A 24,174-nucleotide genomic window follows, 5' to 3' on the forward strand; every position below is an offset into this window, starting at 1 on the left:
GGGATACACAAAACACACTAGAAAAAACATGCAAAACATATAAAAGATAGTCACAGAAGAAAAATTTAAATGATCCTTAAAAACATACATAAAGTATACAACTTTTCTTATAATAAGCAAGATTTATTTAAAATTGAACTGAGATACTATTACCCATCAGATGGAAATAAATCCAAAAGGGAGAGGCCACGACAGTAAGGCTGCGTACCGCAAAAAAAAAAAAAAAAAAAAAAGGGGAGAAAAAAGAAGTGTTACCCCTAATGAAAGTTTTCCCTTTTACATTATTTCATGTAATTTAAAAACAATGTAAATTGTTTTCTCAGTAAGATAAAATGTGAAATGTTCTGAAGAAATCAACTAAAATTTATGCTATTATTATTATTTTTTTTTTTTTTGCGGTACGCGGGCCTCTCACTGCTGTGGCCTCTCCCGTTGCGGACCACAGACTCTGGACGCACAGGCTCAGCGGTCATGGCTCACGGGCCCAGCCGCTCCGTGGCATGTGGGATCTTCCCGGACCGGGTCACAAACCCGTGTACCCTGCATTGGCAGGCAGACTCTCAACCACTGCGCCACCAGGGAAGCCGCTATGCTATTATTTTTAAAACATAAAATCAAATAAATGGTCATTCATATAGTACCAAAGATGTCTCTGGAGACAACAATATTCATATCCACTGACCAAAGTAATTTCATGAAGAAAAAAATCCTTAACCCAAAAGATCAAATAAAATACATTTACTTTACTACATGAACTGATAATTAAAAGAATTAGATGCTCGTTAAAAAAAAGCAGCCTCGTTTGTGCATAGCCTGGGTCAGACAATCCTTTGTATCAGAAAGATAAAAACAAAATAATCATATTTAAGTACTTATGTACTTCTCCAAAAGATGAACAGTTAGGTGGTTGATAAATTTGAAAACCTGATTGTATATAATAATCACCATATTTGGTGGGGGGGGTACATAAAAAAATCAAACAGATTGTAATATGTTGTTGTAAAAAGTGATGACAATTGTACCATTTTAGAAAAAATAAAAAGGCAGAGTTAAAAATAGTTAAACTAATATCTTAGAAAACCATCCACAAGGAAGGTCAAATTCATTTTCAACATTTTTCAATGTATAAAATGAATGAACAGTAGGCGCAATAGAAAGAAACACAGATTCTTCACGAGGTGAATGTTAAAATGTGGAGCCTAAGCTCTAATCACAGAAATGGGTAAAGGCCAGGTCTAATGTGCACGAGGTTTTCCATCCTACAGCAAATCTGAGATATATGGGTACACTCAACACTAAATTAAAAAAAAATTTCTTTTGGTCCATTCTGTTGCGTGTGCACCTCTTGCAATAAATTTGAGTCAGCACCAATGACAGCTCTGCAGTCCTCCTATGTGGTACTGATCAGGTGGTTGCAGAGCTTCAGCTCACAGCAACACAATGCAGCTGAGCAGGCAAGCACAGCCCACAGCCAGAAGCGGTTCCTACTTTCCAGAACAAGGCGACCTTTAAGCTTAAGTTTCCCGGAGAAAATGAGATGCTGATGTAGAAGACAACACTATGGTAAGCCGTTATTTAAATCAGTAAAAAATCGACTTCGGAATTTTTTTCCTTTTCCTTTTCTTAAGAGAAAGTCAACGTTAGGATTGAATATATATTCAATAGCAAGTGCATGCACCAGAAATTTGCTGCAGTGTCAGTTGAGGGATTTCTTTCTAATATTCATTCACTTTGTAAATATACACATTGTTTTCCTTTAGAATCGGCACTGAAATATACAGAAAAGAAATCACTTTATAAAATGTGAGATTTAAAGGTATGGTGTTGGTCAGATTTTTCAAGTGCCTTAAAATGTTTTGCAAGGATATATTTATCCTGAAAAGACAAAGATGCATTTCAAAGTATTGTCTTAATATCTAAATAAAATCTCATCCTACATACACATTGACTATTTTATTACTGCAGAGATCTGAAGAAAACAAAAAACCAAAAATAAACAACCAAAACAGACACGACAGCCATTTTTTTCCCATCTGAGTAAGGAAGAATATTATGAAAAATAGTAATAGCTTAAGATTCCGACTCTTTATTTGCCGAGAATGCCATTTTATAATATCAACATTCTGGGAAGATAAATAAGAAAGACTATGGTAAAAGAAGGGAGAAAATAAATGAGAAAATGCAGAAGGCAGTAGGGGGAGAGAGTCTCTATCACATAGCCCCAATTGAAGGATTAAGCATTTGGACTATAAATGAAGGGGAGCTTTGTTAGTTTAATCACTGGAACAATTATAAAAGAACTCAACAACAACGAGGTTTATTGAAAATTTTGCCTAATGCTAACTGACCCATGCAGATGCCTAATTGTATTTGCATATTAAAAGAAGGGTGTATCTGTTTGTTTCCAGGCTTTGATGGAATATCAGATATTGAAAATGTCTCCCAGCCTGTTCATCCTTCTGTTTCTCACACCTGGTATTTTATGCATTTGCCCTCTCCAATGTATATGCACCGAGAGGCACAGGCATGTGGACTGTTCAGGCAGAAACTTGACTACATTACCATCTGGACTGCAAGAGAATATTATCCATTTAAATCTGTCTTATAACCACTTTACTGATCTGCATAACCAGTTAACCCAGTACACCAATCTGAGGACCCTGGACATTTCAAACAACAGGCTTGAAAGCTTGCCTGCTCAGTTACCTCGGTCCCTCTGGAACATGTCTGCTGCTAACAACAACATTAAACTGCTTGAAAAATCTGATACTGCTTATCAATGGAACCTTAAATATCTGGATGTTTCTAAGAATATGCTGGAAAAGGTTGTCCTCATTAAAAATACACTAAGAAGTCTTGAGGTTCTCAACCTCAGTAGTAACAAACTCTGGACAGTTCCAACCAACATGCCCTCCAAACTACATACTGTGGACCTGTCTAACAATTCCTTGACACAAATCCTTCCAGGAACATTAATAAACCTGACAAATCTCACACACCTTTACCTGCACAACAATAAGTTCACATTCATTCCAGATCAAGCTTTTGACCAACTCTTTCAGTTGCAAGAGATAACCCTTTACAATAACAGGTGGTCATGTGACCATAAACAAAACATTACTTACTTACTTAAGTGGATGATGGAAACAAAAGCCCATGTAATAGGGACTCCCTGTTCTAGCCAGATATCACCTTTGAAGGAACATAACACATACCCCACACCTTCTGGATTTACCTCAAGCTTGTTCACTGTAAGTGGGATGCAGACAGTGGACACCATTAACTCTCTGAGTATGGTAACTCAATCCAAAGTGACCAAAATACCCAAACAATATCGAACCAAGGAAACAACGTTTGGTGCCACTCTAAGCAAAGACACCACCTTTACTAGCACTGACAAGGCTTTTGTGCCCTATCCAGAAGACACATCCACAGAAACGATCAATTCACGTGAAGCGGCAGCTGCAACTCTAACTATTCACCTCCAAGATGGAATGGTTACAAACACAAGCCTCACTAGCTCAACAAAATCATCCCCAACACCCATGACCCTAAGCATTACTAGTGGCATGCCAAATAATTTCTCTGAAATGCCTCAACAAAGCACAACCCTTAACTTACGGAGGGAAGAGACAACCACAAATGTAAAGACTCGCTTACCTTCTTCTGTGGCAAGTGCTTGGAAAGTAAATGCTTCGTTTCTCTTAATGCTCAATGCTGTGGTCATGCTGGCTGGCTAAGGGTCTGCATTTTCTGAAATTAATGAAAGAACTCCTCCCTGATGTATAGTTGGGAAGATATGCCCCTATCTAACCAGTGACTCAAGCTATATTATGTATTCAAGAAAGCCAGTCTCACATTTCCGACTCTGATGTGAATGAAGCAACTCGTCTTAATGAAGAGTGCACAATGTCTCGGTACTTGCTGCTACTTTACTGTCTTAATGAAGTAAAACTAATGAGTTTCTTTTTTTTAAATGAAATGTTTTCTTTTTAAGGCTTCAATTTACTGCACAAAATATAAAGCATCTCAACTTTAATATGTATTTTATGTATGTTTACACTGTCAAACATCTGGGAAAAAATAAAAGGTCTATGCTCATAACTGTGTCACTGGCTTTCTAGTCATACCAACTTAATCTACTTGGTAGAATCAAAATGACTTAACCTTTTCTTGTTCTAGGGTACCTTGGTAAAGTCTTTATGGCAAATGTAATATTGGAGGTATCCAACAGTTCTGTCACCACATAAAGTAAAACTGTGGTTGCCTCCCTATGAATGGTTATGTCACATCATTATTTTGCACACAAGCCATGATTGTTTTAAATCTAAATGATGTCCTGCTTCTGAGGAACTCTTGGCTACTTTACAGATTATATAATGGACAAAAGCTCTTCAAAAAGCTAGAAGACACTAGGCTTTGCATTTTAATAAGTAAAGTTTAATGGCGTTGTTTTTTGTATTTAAGGAAAGTATTAAAAATGTAATAAAACTTTCAAGCTTAAAGACATGTTAAAATATTTAAAAAGTTAAAAGCCTCCTATGTGCAGGAGAGGGAAATTTATCTTTTGCACATTGGAAGTTAGAATCTGACTTACCTAAGTTAAAAATAAGATTAGTTTCAGGATAAAATCATGGGGATCTAACAAATATGGGCAGTACTAAGGAAGGGGAGGAAAAGGAAAGGAGAAAGGGAAAGAAGGCTGGGATTCATCTGGTGCTACGACCAGGCGATGAACCCAATAAAAGAGACAATAGGAATACAGCTGGGCATGGGACAGATCCTGACACTCCAAACTGCACTGGGACTTCAACTAGAAGAAAACTGAGAATTTTCTACAAATATACAAGTAAGCCATCTTTTGAATCAGAGAAACACATAAGTAATAGCCAAGAGTCAGAAAAAAAGGCCCAGCAACACAGCTAGATTAAAATGCAAGACAGCATAACTGAAATGGGTGAGCCACAAATGAGGAATTTAATTTGTGAGACATAAGGAAGAATCTATTTCAAGCATTCTTAGAGTTGGTAAAAGACTACAGATAGAAATTTTTGGGCTCCTTCCTAAGGAATTTTAAAACTAAGATTTCTTTCCACATTTGGAAGCATTTCTATTCAGAGACAGAGAAAAGTAACAACCTTCTAATGTGCTCTTTCTTTTTTCTTTCTTTCTTTCTTTTTAAGGGGCAGGCTTATGGAAAAATTACTTCTAAGCTTCAATGAAGCAGTTCCTCTCCTATACTGACTTAGTGCAGTGACTCCTGAACATTTTTCTGCCCTGGCAAACCTAACTGGCTCACTATTGTCAGAAGGGAATCTCACCATGAAGAAAAGAAATTATATGAAATAGTCCCTAAATGATTTGAAAATGGGCAAGCTGTTTCTCCTCCCTCCCAATCAACAATCTAGTATCTTCACCATCAATGGTACAGGCTAATTGCTTAGATATTTCCTAATCTACCACATACTTGCATCTTGTTTTAAAAAACCACACACAGAATTGCACAGAAAGTAGGTTTCTTAAAAGTAACTGTCTTTCACTCTGAGGGTGCCAAAAATTCAATGCTGTCCTAGAAATCCTATGAGGAAAAGTGACCAAAAAGTGAAATTATGTATTATAGCATTAGCAGCACCTATACGTTATGCCAATCTTACTGATATGTCTGCAAAATGCAGAGAAAAAAATGCAGTAAATTTACAACATATGTCAACCACACAGACTCTTAACTCCTCAGAAAGAAGTATTATCTAGCCTTATAGTAATTACACACTTCCTTCTAAGGAAATTGTGTTCTTATCATTACTGATGGAGGAGGGAGCAGTATTTGCCACTCAAACGAGAACTACCGTATTATTGGGCTCCATAAACATTTCAAAATGTATTATCCTCAGTGTCTATCTCTCAAGCTCGTAAGTTATATATCCATCCATCCATACCTAAGGTTTGATGTCATTTTACAAGTAACTTTTGTTTCTCCCCAGTCAAGAGAATTCAAATAAGAGCACAAACACAAAAGCAAATGCAATAAGGGATAAAATAGCGGTGAAGGGTATTGTGCTCTGGTGTCAAATGTCCTAGGCCTAAATCCTGTCTCTGCTGCTTCTCAACTGTACAACCCTGGGCAAGTTACCAATGCCCTAAGTCATATGGGCTGGCAGAACTTATTCATAGTGGGTATTTTTTCCCGAGGAATAAATGGCATAATTCATATACAGTCTTATCACAGTGTCTTGGCTCCCCACATTCTACACGCAGTAATTTTGCTGTTAGTATTATTATATGTGTGTGTCCAAACCCATGCTCTGAGAAATTCCCACATATGTAAACACCCAAGCGCCACACTCTAAGAGCAAGAAAATGAAATAGTATATTTTTTGCTTCAGTCCCTGATCCTTCACCCTCCAGGATTCAGGTTCAGATGTTAGTGAGACGGAGACCCAGAAGAAAGTCAGAGAAACATTCTCTTATCACAGCAGAATGAGAAAATGTCTTCTATGCCTAACTTAAAAGATGACAAATATGTGCTATTCAATAATCTTCCATAACAACGTTCTGAAGCAACAGCAAATTCCTTTACACCAAAAATGTCACACAAAAGTCAGTTTAAAACCTTTATAAGATTATTCCTTATGAAATACATTGTAAGAACTAGATAAGGAATGATACCATGTACTGTAAATGTCATGCTTAAAAGTGAAAAATTATATTTCTATTAAAATCAGAATCAAAACAACAATGCCCATTACCATCAATCTTTTAAACATTATTCCAGAATAAAAAACAACAGACATAGGGCTTCCCTCGTGGCGCAGTGGTTGAGAGTCCGCCTGCCGATGCAGGGGACACGGATTTGTGCCCCGGTCCGGGAAGATCCCACATGCCACGGAGCGGCTAGGCCTGTGAGCCATGGCCGCTGAGCCTGTGCTCCGCAACGGGAGAGGCCACAGCAGTGAGAGGCCCGCGTACCACACACACACACACACACACACACACACAAATACTCAAAGAGAAAAACGTAAAGGAGATTGTTAATCAAATGCTCATAAAATTGATAAGAAAAATACTTAGATTTCCCAATGGATAAGTGGGTAAAGGACACAAACAGAATGTTTAAAAGATAGGAAGCATGGGGATTGATAAGTATATGGGAATATGGCAAACCACATAATAACTGAGAAATAAAAATAAAATGTGATACCACGCTTATTACTGAAACAGCAAGCAATTTTTTTAAAAGTAAAAGAAAAAAAAAATCAATGCTGGGGAAGACATTAGGAAATAGTCACATTCACATACTGGTACAACTCTCTGGGACAGCAATCGGCAATTGCGATGAGAAAACAGCTATTCTGAGCTGCTGCCTAAGCATTTTACAGTATGACAACCCTACACAGACCCGGAGTCTGGACATTTAGATAAGGACTCAAGTTAGGATTACCACCAGAGATTCCCACTTTGCTTTTCCTGGGGCACCTTTTAAAATAAGCACTTAGAGTCGAGCCTGTAAAAATTTAAGTGACTGTCATCCCAACCACCTTACAAGAGGTGCTTCCTACCCTGTACTATATCTCTTGAACTGGGGAAGAGGACTGCTCTTCCCCCAGCTCACTGTGCACCCCCCCAGCCCCCGGCGACGTTTCTGGGATCTCTAAATAATAAATCTTGTGACTTTACTTCCTTTTTCTGAGTGTATTGAAACTGAGCCTTCAATCAAAATGACCCCAGGGGTTTTCACTTCCCTTGAAAATTGAGGGAGCTACTTGCCAACCCTGAGTGGGTGGCTTGTGCCTCCTCATTCAACAAGTCATAATCTGCACATCTTTAAATTAATATACCAATTACGTGGGAGGGCAACACAGCAATGATCAAAAACCTAAAATATTTTAACCTTTAACCTAGTAAATTCTAGGTAAATACCAGCATTCTTTCTAATAGCAAGAAAAACAGAATGCTAAATATCTACCATTAGGAAACTGGTCAAGTACATGATGACCCACGGGCCAGAATATTACGTGTCCAATACAAATATTTATGTAGAGGTTTTTTTTAAGTTTGAAAAGTGGAAAATGCATATACTAGAAAGATAAGCAAAAACTATAGGATATATAAACATGTATGTTATAGAACTATGTATAAAAACAACAAAAAAGATAAATATACCAAAATGCTAATATGTATACCAAGTGTGTTTTATCACCTGCTTTGTCTTTGAAAAATGCAAGAGATCTTAGAAAAGAACTATTGAAACAGCTGTCCAAGGGCTCTAGGCTGAGTAAGAAAATGAGATGATGCAAAATGAACTGTGAATAGGGAGGGGTGGTTAAGAAACTAGAGGGTATCATGGAATAAAGATCAGAGACAGAGACAGAGATGCACGATCAGATTTCTTGGAAGCACATACTTATTATATTAGCTTACACGGTTAACTGCTGTCAGGATTGTTCTCCAACAAATCTAACCAGACAAGCTCTTTTCTCTCCTAATAACAAAGCAAATGAACAACAACAAAAACCCCTCCAAAAAACTTTCAATAATTTCCCATGTCTCAGAATAAAATCTAAATTCTCAATATGGCTTACTATATGATCGGGCCCTTGCCACCCTTTACAGTATCATCGTAAGATTTTCCAGCTCCGTCACACTGTATAGTTCAAACAAAACATCTTTCTGTCCCTGTAATTCACCATGCTCCCTCCTGCCATCAGGCTCTCAGAGATTCTTCACTCCTTTCCCTCTTCTTCCCCTGGCCAACCTTTATTCATCCCTTTTATCTCTGTGTAGATTATCACCTCCTGCTAGGAGGTCTTTTTTCAGGGCGGGGTGGGGAGAGGGGCCAGCTTGATCTGAATTTATTAAATAAAAGGATGAATTAATGCAGATCAAAGATATGACTGGTACGCTAACAATAACCTACTTAAGACAGACCAAGTCAAACCTCAAGTCTTTCTTATTCTAGAGCTTAAGTTTCTTCCAATAGGTCAAAGTCTTAGCTTCATAGTCCAGTGAAAAAGAGAGATGAAAGAAAAGTTATGAATGAAGGGGATTTGTCTAGGCTGCTACTTGTCATATAAGAAATTAGTTCTGGACAGTGGGGAGTTACCTTTGGAACAATTTCAGAGAACGGTTAATTCGGATACCTGTGAACAATTTAGTACACGTAGATTGCTCAAGGGAAATCAAGGAAACAAAAAAAAAGCCACCTCAATGTGTTAATAATGTGTTAAGCAGATTAGTCTGCTCCACACTTTAAAAACTGTGATACATTGGGGCTTTCCTGGTGGCGCAGTGGTTGAGAGTCCCCCTGCCGATGCAGGGGACACGGGTTCGTGCCCCGGTCCGGGAGGATCCCACATGCCGCAGAGCGGCTGGGCCCGTGAGCCATGGCCGCTGAGCCTGCGCGTCCAGAGCCTGTGCTCTGCAACGGGAGAGGCCACAACAGTGAGAGGCCCGCGTACCGCCAAAAAACCAAACCAAAACAAGAAAACTGTGATACAAGTGAGGTTCTTAAGAAGCTCATGTTTTACGAAATGTCACTTTGGTTCAACGGCCCCAACTCTGTTAAACACGTTCAGGAACCAGCTGAGACACATGCCCAATACACCCATTTATCTTTTCAATAAACCATGGCCTGATATTCTGAATTTGTTGGAAGTTATTGATGAAATCTAAGTACAGAAATTAAACATACACACACAAACACACAATAAAAGCAGCAAAACTGTAGTTTTTTCTGATCAAAACAATTCGAAGAGTATTTAAAGTACACTGGGATTTAATAGAAAGAGCGTGAGATAAGACTGTCACCAAAAGCCTGTGTTGTTATCTTGGGTAAACGATTAAATGTGTCCTCTGGTAAAAATCTTGTTAAGAACACGTGTTCCACATGGGTATTTTAAAGAATAGATAAAACATGTATATTAAAGCACTTTGTAGGTGCTACATAAATAATGTAAATATTACTCCTATGTCTTGTATAAGAGATTCTTGGTAATTAAAAAGATCAGAAATGGAGATAACTGAACCCATAGTGGTACATAATTCCCCATGTATCTGTCTTCTTTAGTTACACTTCAAATAACTAATTTACAAGGTTTGTTATTTATTTATTCCATGGAAAATATGATTTATCAGTAAAAAATTAGATATCTGAATATTTCAAATGGGTATCTCAAGGCCAAGTATCAAATAAATCTGATGAAATACTCAATACCAGGAAATGTACTTCTTTACTTTGTGCTATTTTGTTGCCCATAGTCACAGCTCAAAAGAACAAAGTGAACACTTCTGGAAGGCTGAGGGAGTTCAAATGCCTGTCAAATGCTTGCCTCAACAGAAAATTAACTAAGATTTAATAGCTTTTCATCGAGAAAGAAAAGAACAAAAAACCACTAAGGAAAAATAAAGATGCCATACACCACAAAAACCACTGAAAGGCCCTTCCTTGCCACCCAGAGCCTCAGTGACCACAACTGCACCTGAGACACTGTGTAGTGTAAGAGTAACTGGCACACAGCCACACCCATTTACCAGTTCTATTACTTAGCATCAGATACTCAGCTGCATTTCCTAATACCAATGACAAATAAAGAAAGCCAATAAATGTTTAAAAATAATTTCATCTATCTACAGGCTCTAGTATTTCCTCATGGTATGGCTTTTCTACAATTGAGTAAATGAAATCTTTCTTGCTTAACAAAGTATACTTTGATGAAGTGTTACAAGTCTCTTGCCCTGACACTAAATTATAAAAAAAAAAGCTGCAGGACATTAAATATAAACTTAGAAACACATTGTAAAGGCTAGTCTCTTTAAAACATAGTAAAAGTAATCAAGGGATGAAGGAGTCACCTAAAACTAGTAAAACATCTTCATATATTAACAATGAGTTGACTATAAACTGATTTAAATTTTAAACATAAATGTCACATATCTAAATTTCTTTACATTTTTCTTCAAAGCAGTTATGTTTGAGTCTTTAAACTCTTACTCCAATGAGGCTGTCATTAGTGAAAACACCTTTGGGGCCCCTCCTTTCAAATATTACTAAGAGCCAGTTTATATGTCACACAAGAAAAAACTCATCTTAAACAAACATATTACTAAGTGACATTTTGCCTCATTAAAAATTTCAAATATGAAGATTTCCCCACCACATGTAAAAAGAACATGCTTTAGACTTTGACAACACGTCCAAAAATGTATTTCCCTAAAAATGTGTACTCAAAGGCATCAGGGTTTGAAGTAAGTACATCACCTCCAACAGCGGCTCTTCTGAAGGGAGCAATATTCACTTGGATGTATCTACCCTTAGATGCTTGTTTTAGAATTTTTCCCTATTGTTTCATAAGATCAAACCTCATAACTACATCTCAGGATTATTGCCTTTCAAGGATTATATATTTACACTAAAAGAGGTGAACCACAGTTGATTCAAAAAAAACAACTGTTTTCATAAAAATAGATGGATTGCAGCCACTGTTTCTTTTTAAGTACTGTCTAGTCATAAATCACTAAATCATCCTTGATGAGTAAACCAAAGCCTTGTTTCACTAACAGCCAAGGCCACTATACTTCTATAAACCAAGAATCACAGAAAACAAAACCACTTGAGTAATCTTTTGCTTCAATTCAGGACTCCAACTCTAATCACTGTTACTAAATCAAGTCTTCTTCCTTTAAACTAGAGTCATGTGTGTCCATAATTAAAACTGGCGATTAGTCTTAACACTAGCACTGAATGATTACATACATATAATCATTAAAAGCTAAGTTCATTTATTAAGTGTTCTATGAAATGCTCTGCTAGATCCTCTGTGTATCCAGATAAAGACATCTAAGATCTAGGAGCTAAAAGTCCAATAGATGAACAGGAAAATAATATCCTATGTACCCACATGTTTATTGCAACATTATTAAAAATAGCCAAGATGTGGAAACAACCTAAGTATCCATCAATGGGCAAACGGATAAAGAAAATGTGGTGTAAAAAGATCCCGAAGAGCCAAAGCAATCTTGAGAAACAAAAACGGAGCTGGAGGAATCAGGCTCCCGGACTTCAGACTATACTACAAAGCTACAGTAATCAAGACATTATGGTACTGGCAAAAAAACCCCCAGAAATATAGATTAATGGAACAGGATAGAAAGCCCAGAGATAAACCCATGCACATATGGTCACCTTATCTTTGATAAAGGAGGCAAGAATATACAGACGGGGGGCGGGGGGGGGAGATGCAAGAGGGAAGAGATATGGGGATATATGTATATGTATAACTGATTCACTTTGTTATAAAGCAGAAACTAACACACCACTGTAAAGCAATTATACTCCAATAAAAATGTTAAGGAAAATAAATAAATAAAAATAAAAGTGATGCATTCTGAACAGCCTAACACTTGTATGAGGCTCCGCTTCAGCAAATCACAATGCCACAGTCATTTCTCCTTAATGACTGAAAGTGATTCAAGAGATGAGTTACCCACCAGAGAAGGCTCTTCATGCTGAAAAATCTGTGCATATAAAAATATATTTAAGACCACGAGTATGAAAATTATCAAGTAGCGAAAGATATGGAAAGACTCAGGAACTGTCACAGCTTGGAGAAGACGAAGGACACAGCAACTATATGTAATGTGGGATCCTAACTGGATTGTGGAACTGAAACGGGATATAAGGGGGAAACTAGAATTTGAAGAAGTCTTTAGTTCGGCTGACAGGAGTATACTAATATTAATTTCCTGGTTTGATCGCTGTACTGTGGTTTTGAAAATTATAAACATTATGGGAATCTGAGTGAAGGGTATGTGTGAACTCTCCGTACTATATATTTGAAACTTTTCTGTAAGTTTGAAGTTATTAAAAAAAAAAGGCTTTATTATAAAAGAAAAAAATATATATATTTAATAGCAAAAAAAGAAAATGTGGTGTATATATGTATGTACACACACACACACACACACACACACAATGGTTGCCAGGGACTAAGAGGGTTGAGGGAGGGAGAATGGGGAGTGACTGCTGATGAGTATGGGGTTTCTTTTTGCGGTGACGAAATGTTTAAAATTACGTAGTGGTGATGATTGCCCAATTGTGTGAATATACTAAAAACCACTAAATTGTACACTTTTAAAAGGGTAAACTTTATGTGAATTATATCTCAGTAGAGCTGCTTTTTTTTCTTAACTTGCCTAGAGGAGTGAGAGTCAGGTTACTGAGATGGGTCTTGAATCAAAAGTAGGAGTTTGCCCTCTATTAACGGCACCCAAAGCCAATGGTAAGCCTATGCAAAATCACAGAGGCATGCCAGAGTAGGAAAATGGTGAGATGGTCAGTGTTGCCGAAGCAAAGGCGAGACATCTTCCTACAGCTGTTACTACACACTGTGATGACTAGTCTTCTATTATGAAACTTAAATGACCAATTGAGAAAGTTGTTTTAAGACTTTATTAAGCAACAGAGGAGGTAATGCGCAGAGTGCTCATTTGGCATTCTGAGCTCTCTGGGCAGGCTTTGTGGCTTTGCCAGCTCCTGGAGTCTTCTTCACAACTGCCCTTAAAGATACCCTCAGCAATGCGTCATGAGCACACTTTCCTGAGAACAGCCCAGAAAGCATACAAGGCTTACTTGGAACCACATCAATGACGACAGCATCATGAGATTTCCAGAATAAGGCCAGCATCGCTAGCCTCTTACCAAAATGACTTTCAATCTCCTGCTTTAGTTCAGCAATCTTGCAACTACTGTGAACAGCATAAAAGATTATGAAGAGACTTGTATGACGCTAAGGAAAAAAGGTTTATCTTATAAGTCAGTGGTTTTTTGAAGTGTGGTACCTATATGATGGGGTGGTATGAAAATCATTTAATAATTCCATATTTCTTTTTTACTGTTATCTTTTGTTTGCTGGTTTTCTAGTTATGGCAATCAATACTGATTTTCTGTTTATGGTATAATACAAAATTTCCCTTAAGAAAAAAGTCAATAAAAAATATTGAGTAACTAATAGGATATATCTTACGAAGAAACGCAAAAACCCCAGAGGTGGTATATGAATGCCTTAAGTATAGAAACTTAGTTAATAGAGCACATAAAAGGTTTTATCTAAAAGTCACACAGTCATATTTTAGAGAGATCATTCTGGCAGTAATGTGGAAGAAGGAGGGGATGGGGTAACATACCGGTGACAAAGAATCCAAATAGGAAGTTATTTCAACAGCCTAGAACAGAGTGCAGCAAACTATGGTCCACTGGCGATATCCTGCCCACATGCTACTTGTGGCCTGTTTTTGTATGACCTGCAAGCTAAAAATGGCTCTTATATTTTAAAAGAGCAGATAAAAACCAAAAGCCAAACAAAACAAGAAAAAAAGAAAAACTTTATGTGGTTTATAAAGCCTAAAATATTTACTACTGCTCCTTTGACAAACAAGTTTGCTAACCCCAGCTTAGACAACTGATAAAGCTACAAACTGAGTCTGTAATGTAAGGATAAAGTACAAAAAAATTTTTGAGGCAGAATCAACAGGACTTAGTGATTAATCAGATGTATGTGGTTAAGAGAAATGAAGATTGATCTTTAGCCTTCCATTTAAAACTCAAGGTGGATGAAGATACCATTATCCAAGAGAAGGAAACAGAAAAGCCTCTTTTTAAAATTAAATCACTTTTCTTCATTTATAATGAAAAAAAAGAATAAATAACAAGCCAAGATTAGATAACAGGCTTACGGTATTATACTGTAATAATACTGGAAGACAAACTTGTTCAAAGACAGACATTTCCCCTCAGAACATGTATTTTGCCACTAAGGAGAAATGTGTTCTTTTTCCTGTATTAGATTCCTACAATGAAGAGGCTGAAATTTTACTGTAAAACTGCTTATGTACAATTCTAAAAGGTACTCACATTTAAGTCTAACATAACAATAGCCTGTTTTTGCACATCTGCATATCCACTTTCTCAGGAAGCTTCCAAAAAGATTTTTGAAACCTAACTGTCCACACTGAAGAGCCACTGGCTACTACATACTATTGAAAAAAAAAAAAGAAAGAAACAACAAGCACCAAATGGAGTCACCTGTGCTAAAACGGAGACTTAATACCTAAACTAACTGCAGTTACAACCTTCTCCAGGAATGTAACCCTAACCAGTCAGAGTGAAATTTTCTGGTCAGCACCAAAAGGAAGACGAGATAATCTGCCACATAGACAGACCCTGTCCATCCCCCATGGTAGGTTACCTAAGCCTGAAATAACTTCTGTTTATGACTTCCTTGTCTTGCCTTTAAAAACTTTCCATAAATCTAAAAAAAACGGTACTGATGAACCTAGTGGCAGGGCAGGAGTAAAGACACAGGCAGACACAGCGGGGGAAGGGGAAGCTGGGACGAAGTGAGAGAGTAGCATTGACATATATACACTACCAAATGTAAAATGGATAGCTAGTGGGAAGCTTCTCAATAGCACAGGGAGATCAACTCGATGCTTTGTGACAACCTAGAGGGGTGGGACAGGGAGGGTGGGAAGGAGACGCAAGAGGGAAGAGATGTGGGGATATATGTATACATATTGTAAGGCCAACTGGCCCGAGGCAGGGGAACACAATCAGATTCACAGGTTGCATCAGACCAAAATTCTCCGGACCACTCAGTTCCAGAAACTGCCCTGGCGACATTCCTGACCACCCAGTTCCAGACACTGACCTGGGGACTTTGAACCCAGCCCAGCCTTCCCGCCTTTCGAGGGGCGGGACTAACGGTCCCCCAGGATACCCGAAAAGACCACCAAATAAGGAATACCCTGCGCCCTCCCAGATTCACCACACCCCTTTCCCTTCTTCCCCTATAAAATCTTGCCCAACTCTCACCCGGGTGCGACTTCTCTGGCCCCCTTTCTCTCGGACCAGTGAACCTCGCCCGGGAGCGCGCCCTAATAAAGCTCACTTGAAGCTTTCCTCTGTTTCGTGGTGCCGTTTGTTAAGATCCGACCTTACACATATAGCTGATTCACTTTGCTGCACAGCAGAAACTAACATAACATTGTAAAGCAATTATACTCCAATAAAGATGTGGAAAACAAAAACAAAAACTTTCCCTCTCCATAATCCTTTGGAGCTCCTCTCTACTTGTTAGATGGGATGCCGTCCGATTCATGAATTGTTCAAATAAAGCCAATTAGATCTTTAAAATTTACTCGGTTGAATTTTTGTTATATAACACAGGTAAAGGATATGAATGTACATTATGATCCACATCATACAAATAAAGAAATCCTCTCAAAACAGCTGCCAGAAAGTAGAAATAGGACTTTATAATGCAGGGAAAACTGCAAATGACCAAATGTCTATTATTTTAGACATCACTAATGATATCAGCCCTCAGACATGAAGAAACAAAGAGGTGTTTCAGCAAATTCCAGTGTTTGCTGTACCCTATTATGTACAAGTACTCACTGTGCTAGCAGGTACAAAGAATAAGAAGTAGTACCTGACCACCTAGAGGGGTGGGATAGGGAGGGTAGGAGGGAGGGAGACGCAAGAGGGAAGAGATATGGGAACATATGTATATGTATAGCTGATTTACTTTGTTATAAAGCAGAAACTAACACACCATTGTAAAGCAATTATACTCCAATAAAGATGTTAAAAAAAAAAAGAAGTAGTACCTGATCACAAGGAAGCCAGAATTTGGTTGAAGAAAGACTGAGGATACATCTATAGTAAAAAAACAGACTCTGATAAGTGCTCTAGAAGTACGAAGTCCTAAAATGTCTGATTCTGAAGTATAGAATTAAGGAAGGCTCTCATAAAAGGTGCTGCCATCAGAGTTAGACCTTGAAGGAAGAATGCAATTTTGAATGAGGAAGAAATACTTTGGGCAGATGGGGAAAGCTGCGCAAAGATAAAGAAGTGGGAGGTATTTAAAGACCTAAATAATTGAAATGGTTTTTTGGGGGGGCGGGGGAACATTTAAGTGGGGAGTGTTCAGAACTTTTAATTTTACTTAATTATCACCGAAAGGCTTGGGCAGCTTAAGATCAATAAGAAGACAATAAGAAATTCAAGGTTGGAGAGCCATTTGGCTGGGTAATGACGCAGTTAACCGAGAAAGAGATTGTGAGAAAAATATGTATTGGCCAAAAAGCTCTTTCGGCTTTTTCCATAAAATCTTACCAAAAAACCCAAACGAACATTTTAGCCAACCCAACATACCTGGGTATAAGAATAGGAAGGGGAAAATGTTGAATTTAAAATTTTAAATAAGTTGAGATTGCGGTGTTTGAAGCATCAATAAAAAGTTACCTGTGCGTCATCTTAGTACTCTGACTTATAATATCTACTCTGAGGCTTTTTATGTTTACTTCTTAGGTCTGATCACACAAATCTCCAGTTAAGTTAGGTTCTATATAATATGTACCTAATATAAATAAGATTTCGCAAGCACTGGTTCTCTTCACTCAGGAGGAAAAAGAAACCTACATAGCAAAGTAAAACAAGTCAGGAACACGTACAGACTTGTGCTTCTGCCACTTAGGTAGCCATTTCCTTGTATGTCAATACCATTGTTCACAGCCCTGCAATTTCTTAAGAGCCGGCTAATGTGATGAAAACATTAGCACAATACAACCCAACTTCCCTGTATACCACTTATCAAAGAAAAGGAGTGACCGAAAGATGAAATTCCTTTAAAGAATTCACTTAATGTGCTTCAATGTGGGTGATTTAATGTACTAAAAAAAATCTTTGCAAACTCAATGTGAAAAGTATCACTTTCATATGCAATTCTTTTCTTATTTAGCTTTATGTTAATAAAGTTTAACTTCTTTTCTAATAGAATAATTATTTACTAGAAATTAAACTCCTAGAATGCTATATTCTTGAATTATTTTTAAAACTTCAAAATAATCCTAGCCAAAAACTACCTACCCTCTAAACATATATACAAGATGCTTTAAGAAAAAAAAAAAATCTATCTCTAATATACTTACTTGATTTTAAGTCATGATAATCACAGCAGGCAAAGAGTATATTCCTCCAGTTAGTGTTAATCCAATGAAGACATTCACTAATATACACACGGATAAGAGGAATAACAAAGTGGCATTCACAGGGTTCTTTAAATAAGACACTAGATTTTAGAGGAACTTTATTTGAATTCCTTGATTTCTGCCACAGTCCATCTGTTTGCACCAGTGTGGAAAGCACTCAATAGGTTATTTCCAAAGAGCAAATAGCAGGTCAAGTTTATAACACGTGACTTACTAATTTCATTTAAACAGCACACAGTGAGTGAGAAATTAGATCCCCCACGGGACACTGGAGAAAGCCTGAAGTTTTAATCTTCAAAGAAAAAACATCAAAAGGTAATATTAATTTGAAATTTTCTCAATTATACATTAGAACCAAATGTAAATTTTAGCATATATTAGATTTCTAAAATTAAAGTTTGAGCTTTAAGTTAAAAAAAAGAATAGTTATCCGTGTTCAACATGGGCTAGCTGCTTTATCTCAAATGTGGCAAACCACTAGATTTGAATATATGATTAAAAAAAAAATTAGCCTTACTTTAAAAATGGCTTACTAGTAAACTTTTGGGATATGTCTATACTATGCCTATGTCATAGTCCCCATCTACTAAAGAACACTAGACTAAGGCTCAGATTCAAGTTCTAGTTCTGGTCATTTTTAGATATGCATCCTTTTGCCTTTGTCTGAGCCCATCTGTAAAATGGAGGAGTTGATATTGATCCCTTCTGAATTTCCTTTTATCTTAAAAACTATGAAATTTGTTAAACCAAGGTTGGCATTTCCTCAGTGCTGAGATAAGGTTTCCTTCATTCCCCCTGCCCCCTCACCACCACTTTTAAAAAAGCAAGTTCTTAGATTTGCTTGTGATCCAAGTGTTAGATTAATTTTCCATAATTATTTTGAAACAGGAAAATGATGTTCAAGCTATTACTCAGTCTGCTCCTCCTGTTGGTTGGTGACACTTTGCAGTTAACTCCAACACTGACGACCTCAAATTCTATGACAGCTTCTAAGCAGATCAGCACAAGTTCTGAGACAACCCCAAATTCCAAGACAGCTCCAGAGCTCCATCTGGATCCCGACACAACTTCAAATCTCAAGACAACTAAGAATATAGAAATGACCTCAAAGATAGCCACAACCATGAACACGAAAAGTGGTGGCACCATACTGAATGCAATGGACAGCACTCACTTTCTTTTCTATGTAATATTTTTGATGTTTTGTGTACACTCAGGCTGAAGTGGACTTGGACTGTTTGCATTGCTATCTCAGTTCATTATATCTGCTGAATGACAAGCACACTAGGAAAATTAAATTTATTTCAACTTACTTCTGAGTTAATTATCATATCCTAGTTCAATCTGGTTGTTTGCAAATTTTAATTGTGTAAGCTTAATTATTACCTTAATATGATGGTTTCCTTCCTTATAAATGCTAAAAAAGGCAAAATACCACATGTTTGCCTTTTAAATGTTTGCAAAACTGAGTTGAAACTCAGGTTTTTACATTAAAGGTGTAACAGAAGAAATTATGTTGGCAACGTTTACCAAAGTATGCTTCTGTGTGTGTGTGTGTGTGTGTGTGTGTGTGTGTGTGTGTGTGTGTGTGTAACGGATAGGAGGTTGGGGATGGGGACTGAGGAGTGGCGTGTGTTGTTTTTGTATTTATTTTATTTTTTATTAAATAGACAAAAGGATAAACTACAGTGCTCTACACCAGGGGTCCCCAACCCCTAGGCCTGTTAGGAACCGGGCCACACAGCAGGAGGTGAGTGGTAGGCAAGCGAGGGAAGCTTCATCTGCCGCTCCCCATCACCCACATTACTGCCTGAACCATCGCTCACATTACCACCTGAACCATTCCTCCTCCCCACCCCCGCCGGGTCTGTGGAAAAATTGTTCTTCCACAAAACCGGTCCCTGGTGCCCGCTGCTGTACAAAACAATACATCTATCTGGGTCACCATATTTCATGAATGTGTAATAGTAATACGTTGTTACAGTAAAAAAGGTTCCAATTTGGCTAACCTTTGGAATGCAGACTACAGCTGCTCCAATGACAAAATTATTTTAGAGTAAACTTTTGTCCTTTATTGCAAAAGGTCATTTGTAAATCTGATGCCTAGAATTCAGAATTCTTCCCTATAGAAATATGTCCCATATCTACTGGTAAGATTTTCATGCTGGTCTACAAAGACTGATTTAACCTAAAAACCTAGTGTATAATTTTAACAGTGATAATAAACATGTTATCTTTTTAATAACCATGTTATTAATAGTGCAGTTGTTAAGGTTTGAAACCCAACTCTGATTCTTACTAGTTGTACCACCATGAATTAAATACCTGACCAGTGAGACTCCCAAACAAACCAGTAATAAACTAGGAATGAATCACTTGGGGTGTCTGTTAGATATACAGATGAGGCTCTACCCTGAAATGTTGATTTGGCAGCCCAGGTAGAGCCTTGGGATATATACGTTTGCTTGCTTTAATTTCCCAGGTCATTCTGACCGATACCTACATTTGTGAATGACTAACAATTTCTCTAAAATTCAGTTTAGACACAAGTCAATCACTGGTAATAATAATAGCTCAGCAGGTTACTTTAAGGGTTAAATGAAAAAGTATATAATATGCACAGTTTGCCTGATGCAGAGAAAGCACTCAGTAAGTTTTAGCTACTACTGACACCCAAAAAGCAACTGCCAGGTATCACAATATTCCTAAGAGGAAAACTCTTCATTGTACTTTCAGGTTTTATATTTTTAATCACTCTGACAAAAATAACGTGTGCCCCTGGCAACAAGTCAAACAACAGAGATATATAATAGAAATACTATAATTGATCCTCTACCTGCTCCAATCATACTCCCCTGAGATAAGCAATGTGAACAGTTTAATGTATATCCTTTCACACACTTCACAGTCTATACATATCATATGCCTGTGCACATACACACCCACATTCCTCTGCACCTTGCGTGATAAGTGTCAGAGCCATCCTTCTGGATCTTTGTAAAGGTGCATTAGAGGACTTCTGTTACTTTCTCCTACTCAGAATCCATTTTTCCTCATTCTGATATCGGCAGTCCAATTTCCCTTTGGGAAACCCTGCTCCCATCCCCCCACCCCTTTTAGTTCATACAGTTCAAGCTGGCTTCACCACTGAGCTCCAGGGATGGGCACATAATTCGGGCACAGACAACCAAGAAACTCCATTCCCCTTGCCATAGCGAAAGCCTCAGAAATTGGCAGGTGACTCAGGCCAATGAGACCAGTACTTTTGCTGTTACTACTGGGAAAGAAGTGTTTTTCCACTGGGTTGTTAAGCTGGGAGAACACAAACCATCACTGGCTATAGCTTAGGAAGAGCTGCCTGGGAATAAAATCAACACAAAGGAAGTAGAGTCAAGACACAGAGAAGACAGATGTTCTCCAGATGACACTGTTCAAAGCTCTGCACGTAGTCATGCAAGAAGCCAGTCCGTCTCTTGATCTTCTTGGGTACATGTGGCAATTGATATCTTTCCTGGTTCACACAAGTTTAAATTTCATTTCTATCACTTGTAACAAGCAAACTAGACTTAGCACATTGCATATTATTCCATAATAGAGATGTATCATTATTTATTCAACAATTTCCTTTTGATACACAGTTATATTATTTTCAGTTTTTTGCCACTATAAACAATGCTGCAACAACTGTCCTTATATTTATGGTACTTTAACTATTACGGGCTAGGAGCAAAAGTGTATAGGAGGCAATAGCAGGAAAAGATTAGAAACTAAATTAGGTCAAAATTATGAAGCACCCAGCATGCCTGACTTTATATGAACCTGGACTTTATATGGGGACTCTATTTAACAAATGGAGAGAGACAAGATGAGATCTGAACTGGAAACTGCCTCCAGAAGCAACGTTCAGATGACCTGGAAGTAGCCTGTCAATACAGGGGACACAGGTTTGAGCCCTGGCCCAGGAAGATCCCACATGCCACGGAGTAACTAAGCCCGTGTGCCACAACTACTGAGCCTGGGCTCTAGAGCCCGCTAGCCACAACTACCGAAGCCCGCGTGCCACAACTACTGAAGCCTGTGCGCCTAGAGCCCGTGCTCTGCAACGAGAAGCCACTGCAGTGAGAAACCTGCGCACCGCAATGAAGAGTAGCCCCTGCTCGCTGCAACTAGAGAAAGCCTGTGCGCAGCAACGAAGACCTGATGCAACCATGAATGAATGAATGAATGAATGAATGAATAAATAAATAAATAAAAAGATGACCTGGAAGTAGTTTTTGTGGGGTTTAGGGAGTAGGAGAATAATGCTGCATTAGTACAGGTTAAAGCTAGTAAGAGAGTCTCACTAATGGCAGTGGGAGGGAAATGAATTCAAAAGACATTTCCAAAGTACCGAAAAGCAATATTAAACCATTAAGACTCAATTCAAAAAAAAATAAAACACAGGACAGCCCCTGATAAAGGAATAGCACTAGGAGGTTATTCTGAATCACATGACCGCTAGGCTAGGAACAAGTACTTGACAGGGGCAGCCAGAAACCTACTGGCTGGCCAGCATATAGCATTAAGGGCTTTGCCAAACAGGTATTTTTAGCTGAACATGTTCTCCTTCTGGGATTTGAAGTGTGCAGTGTTGAGGTAATGAAGGACTGACTAGCTGGGGCTAAAACTGAAGAAATACAGAAAGAGAAAAATCATGAGGTAGACTTGAACGTGAAGCCAAGAGAGAATTAGCGCAAGCTGGTTCCAGGACTGACAGACATCTAAGTTCTGTCTACATCTGGGCAGGCCCTGCTCTAATTCATGTTTTTCCTGAGGCCTATCTTCTTGAGAAAGTAAGAATGCCTTCTTTGTAATAACAGGGTCCTGACTAAAACAGCCTAACTGATGAGCCTAGATCACACAACTAAAATCAGACATGGTGACTGATAATGAGGATAAAAGAAAGAGGGAAGAATTTTAAATGATTAGGGTTTCTAGAGTGAGAAGGGATGGTGATGCTACTGAGAAAGAGAATATGGTGTGAAGAAGAAGTCGATTTGAATATACACTGAATTAAATTTTGGACATTTCAAGTGCGAAATGTCTGTGGAGTATCTGTAAGGAGACTGGAATCCACAGCTCAAAAGACATAAACTAATACATGGTAGTCTAAGCCACAAAAACAAAGGAACATCAAAAAGTTAAACCTAAGTGTTCTCTGACAAAGTTGGCTGAGTTACTACCTTCCCCTGCTTTTGTATACAGTGGAGGAACTGGGCCCCTCTCTACTCTGAGCTATTACGTGCTCATCTGTCCTGGACCTGAAGCTTCACACCAGGTGACAATGAAGGCCAGGAGGCACTCTCGTAGGTCTAAGTAAGAAACTGAAACATCTGAAAGTCTGAAATTAGTAAAGTCATATCCCAAAACAAAAACAACCAAAAAAGAAAACCTCAAATATACTCTGCACAGAACTTTATAGGTCACAAAATACTTTATGGGAGATGTAGGCAGGATAGTTTCTATAAGCATCTCCCCCTCTTTAACATATGAAGAAACAGATCCGTAAAAATTAACTTATCTAAGAAGCAGCAGAGCCGGGAATCCTTAGCACTCTCAAGTCACCATATTATACACGTTTCTTGGAAATCCCACTGATTTAATACCACAGAGGGTGTCTGCATCAGGCCCATGCTACTTTCCTGTTGGCCTGTATAGTACAGACCACTGCAGAGAACGAACACAATCTTACACTCTGATCCTGAAGAAAAAACTCAGCTTTGAGGTTTTCCAGAAATCTTTCTGACTTGTAAACTAACAAGAATTTAAAGGGGCGGGGGAGAGACACATGTCTATCTACCTCTCTTACCAATGTCTCACTGTTAATTACTTCGACAAAATAGGGAAAATCAAAATACACTGGTGGGGCTTCCCTGGTGGCGCAGTGGTTGAGAGTCCGCCTGCCGATGCAGGGGACACGGGTTCGTGCCCCGGTCCGGGAAGATCCCACATGCCGTGGACTGGCTGGGCCCGTGAGCCATGGCCGCTGAGCCTGTGCGTCCGGAGCCTGTGCTCCGCAACGGGAGAGGCCCCAACAGTGAGAGGCCCGCGTACCGAAAAAAAAAAAAAAAAAAAAAAAAACCCGGGGGG

General features: G+C 38.3%; 2 protein-coding genes across 7 annotated transcripts in view; one reads left to right on the top strand and one right to left on the bottom strand.

The window, feature by feature from the left end:
• OMG (oligodendrocyte myelin glycoprotein) overlaps positions 1 to 4,104 on the top strand; it is a 15,719-nt gene extending 11,615 nt beyond the window's left edge. The window contains exons 1-2 of one of the 2 annotated variants that reach the window (XM_024736704.1): positions 511 to 1,563; positions 2,409 to 4,104. In XM_024736704.1, coding sequence (XP_024592472.1) covers positions 1,561 to 1,563; positions 2,409 to 3,740 — 1,335 coding nt within the window. In that variant the 5' untranslated portion in view covers positions 511 to 1,560 and the 3' untranslated portion in view covers positions 3,741 to 4,104. Of the gene's footprint in view, positions 1 to 510; positions 1,564 to 2,408 lie in introns of those variants that run through there. The other variant, XM_024736694.1, reaches the window with a different exon arrangement.
• NF1 (neurofibromin 1) overlaps positions 1 to 24,174 on the bottom strand; it is a 243,002-nt gene that overhangs the window by 68,186 nt on the left and 150,642 nt on the right. The window lies entirely within an intron of this gene.

The sequence above is a fragment of the Neophocaena asiaeorientalis genome, unplaced genomic scaffold (genome assembly GCF_003031525.2).
Source record: "Neophocaena asiaeorientalis asiaeorientalis breed wild unplaced genomic scaffold, Neophocaena_asiaeorientalis_V1.1 scaffold129, whole genome shotgun sequence".
NCBI classification, from domain to species: Eukaryota; Metazoa; Chordata; class Mammalia; order Artiodactyla; family Phocoenidae; genus Neophocaena; species Neophocaena asiaeorientalis.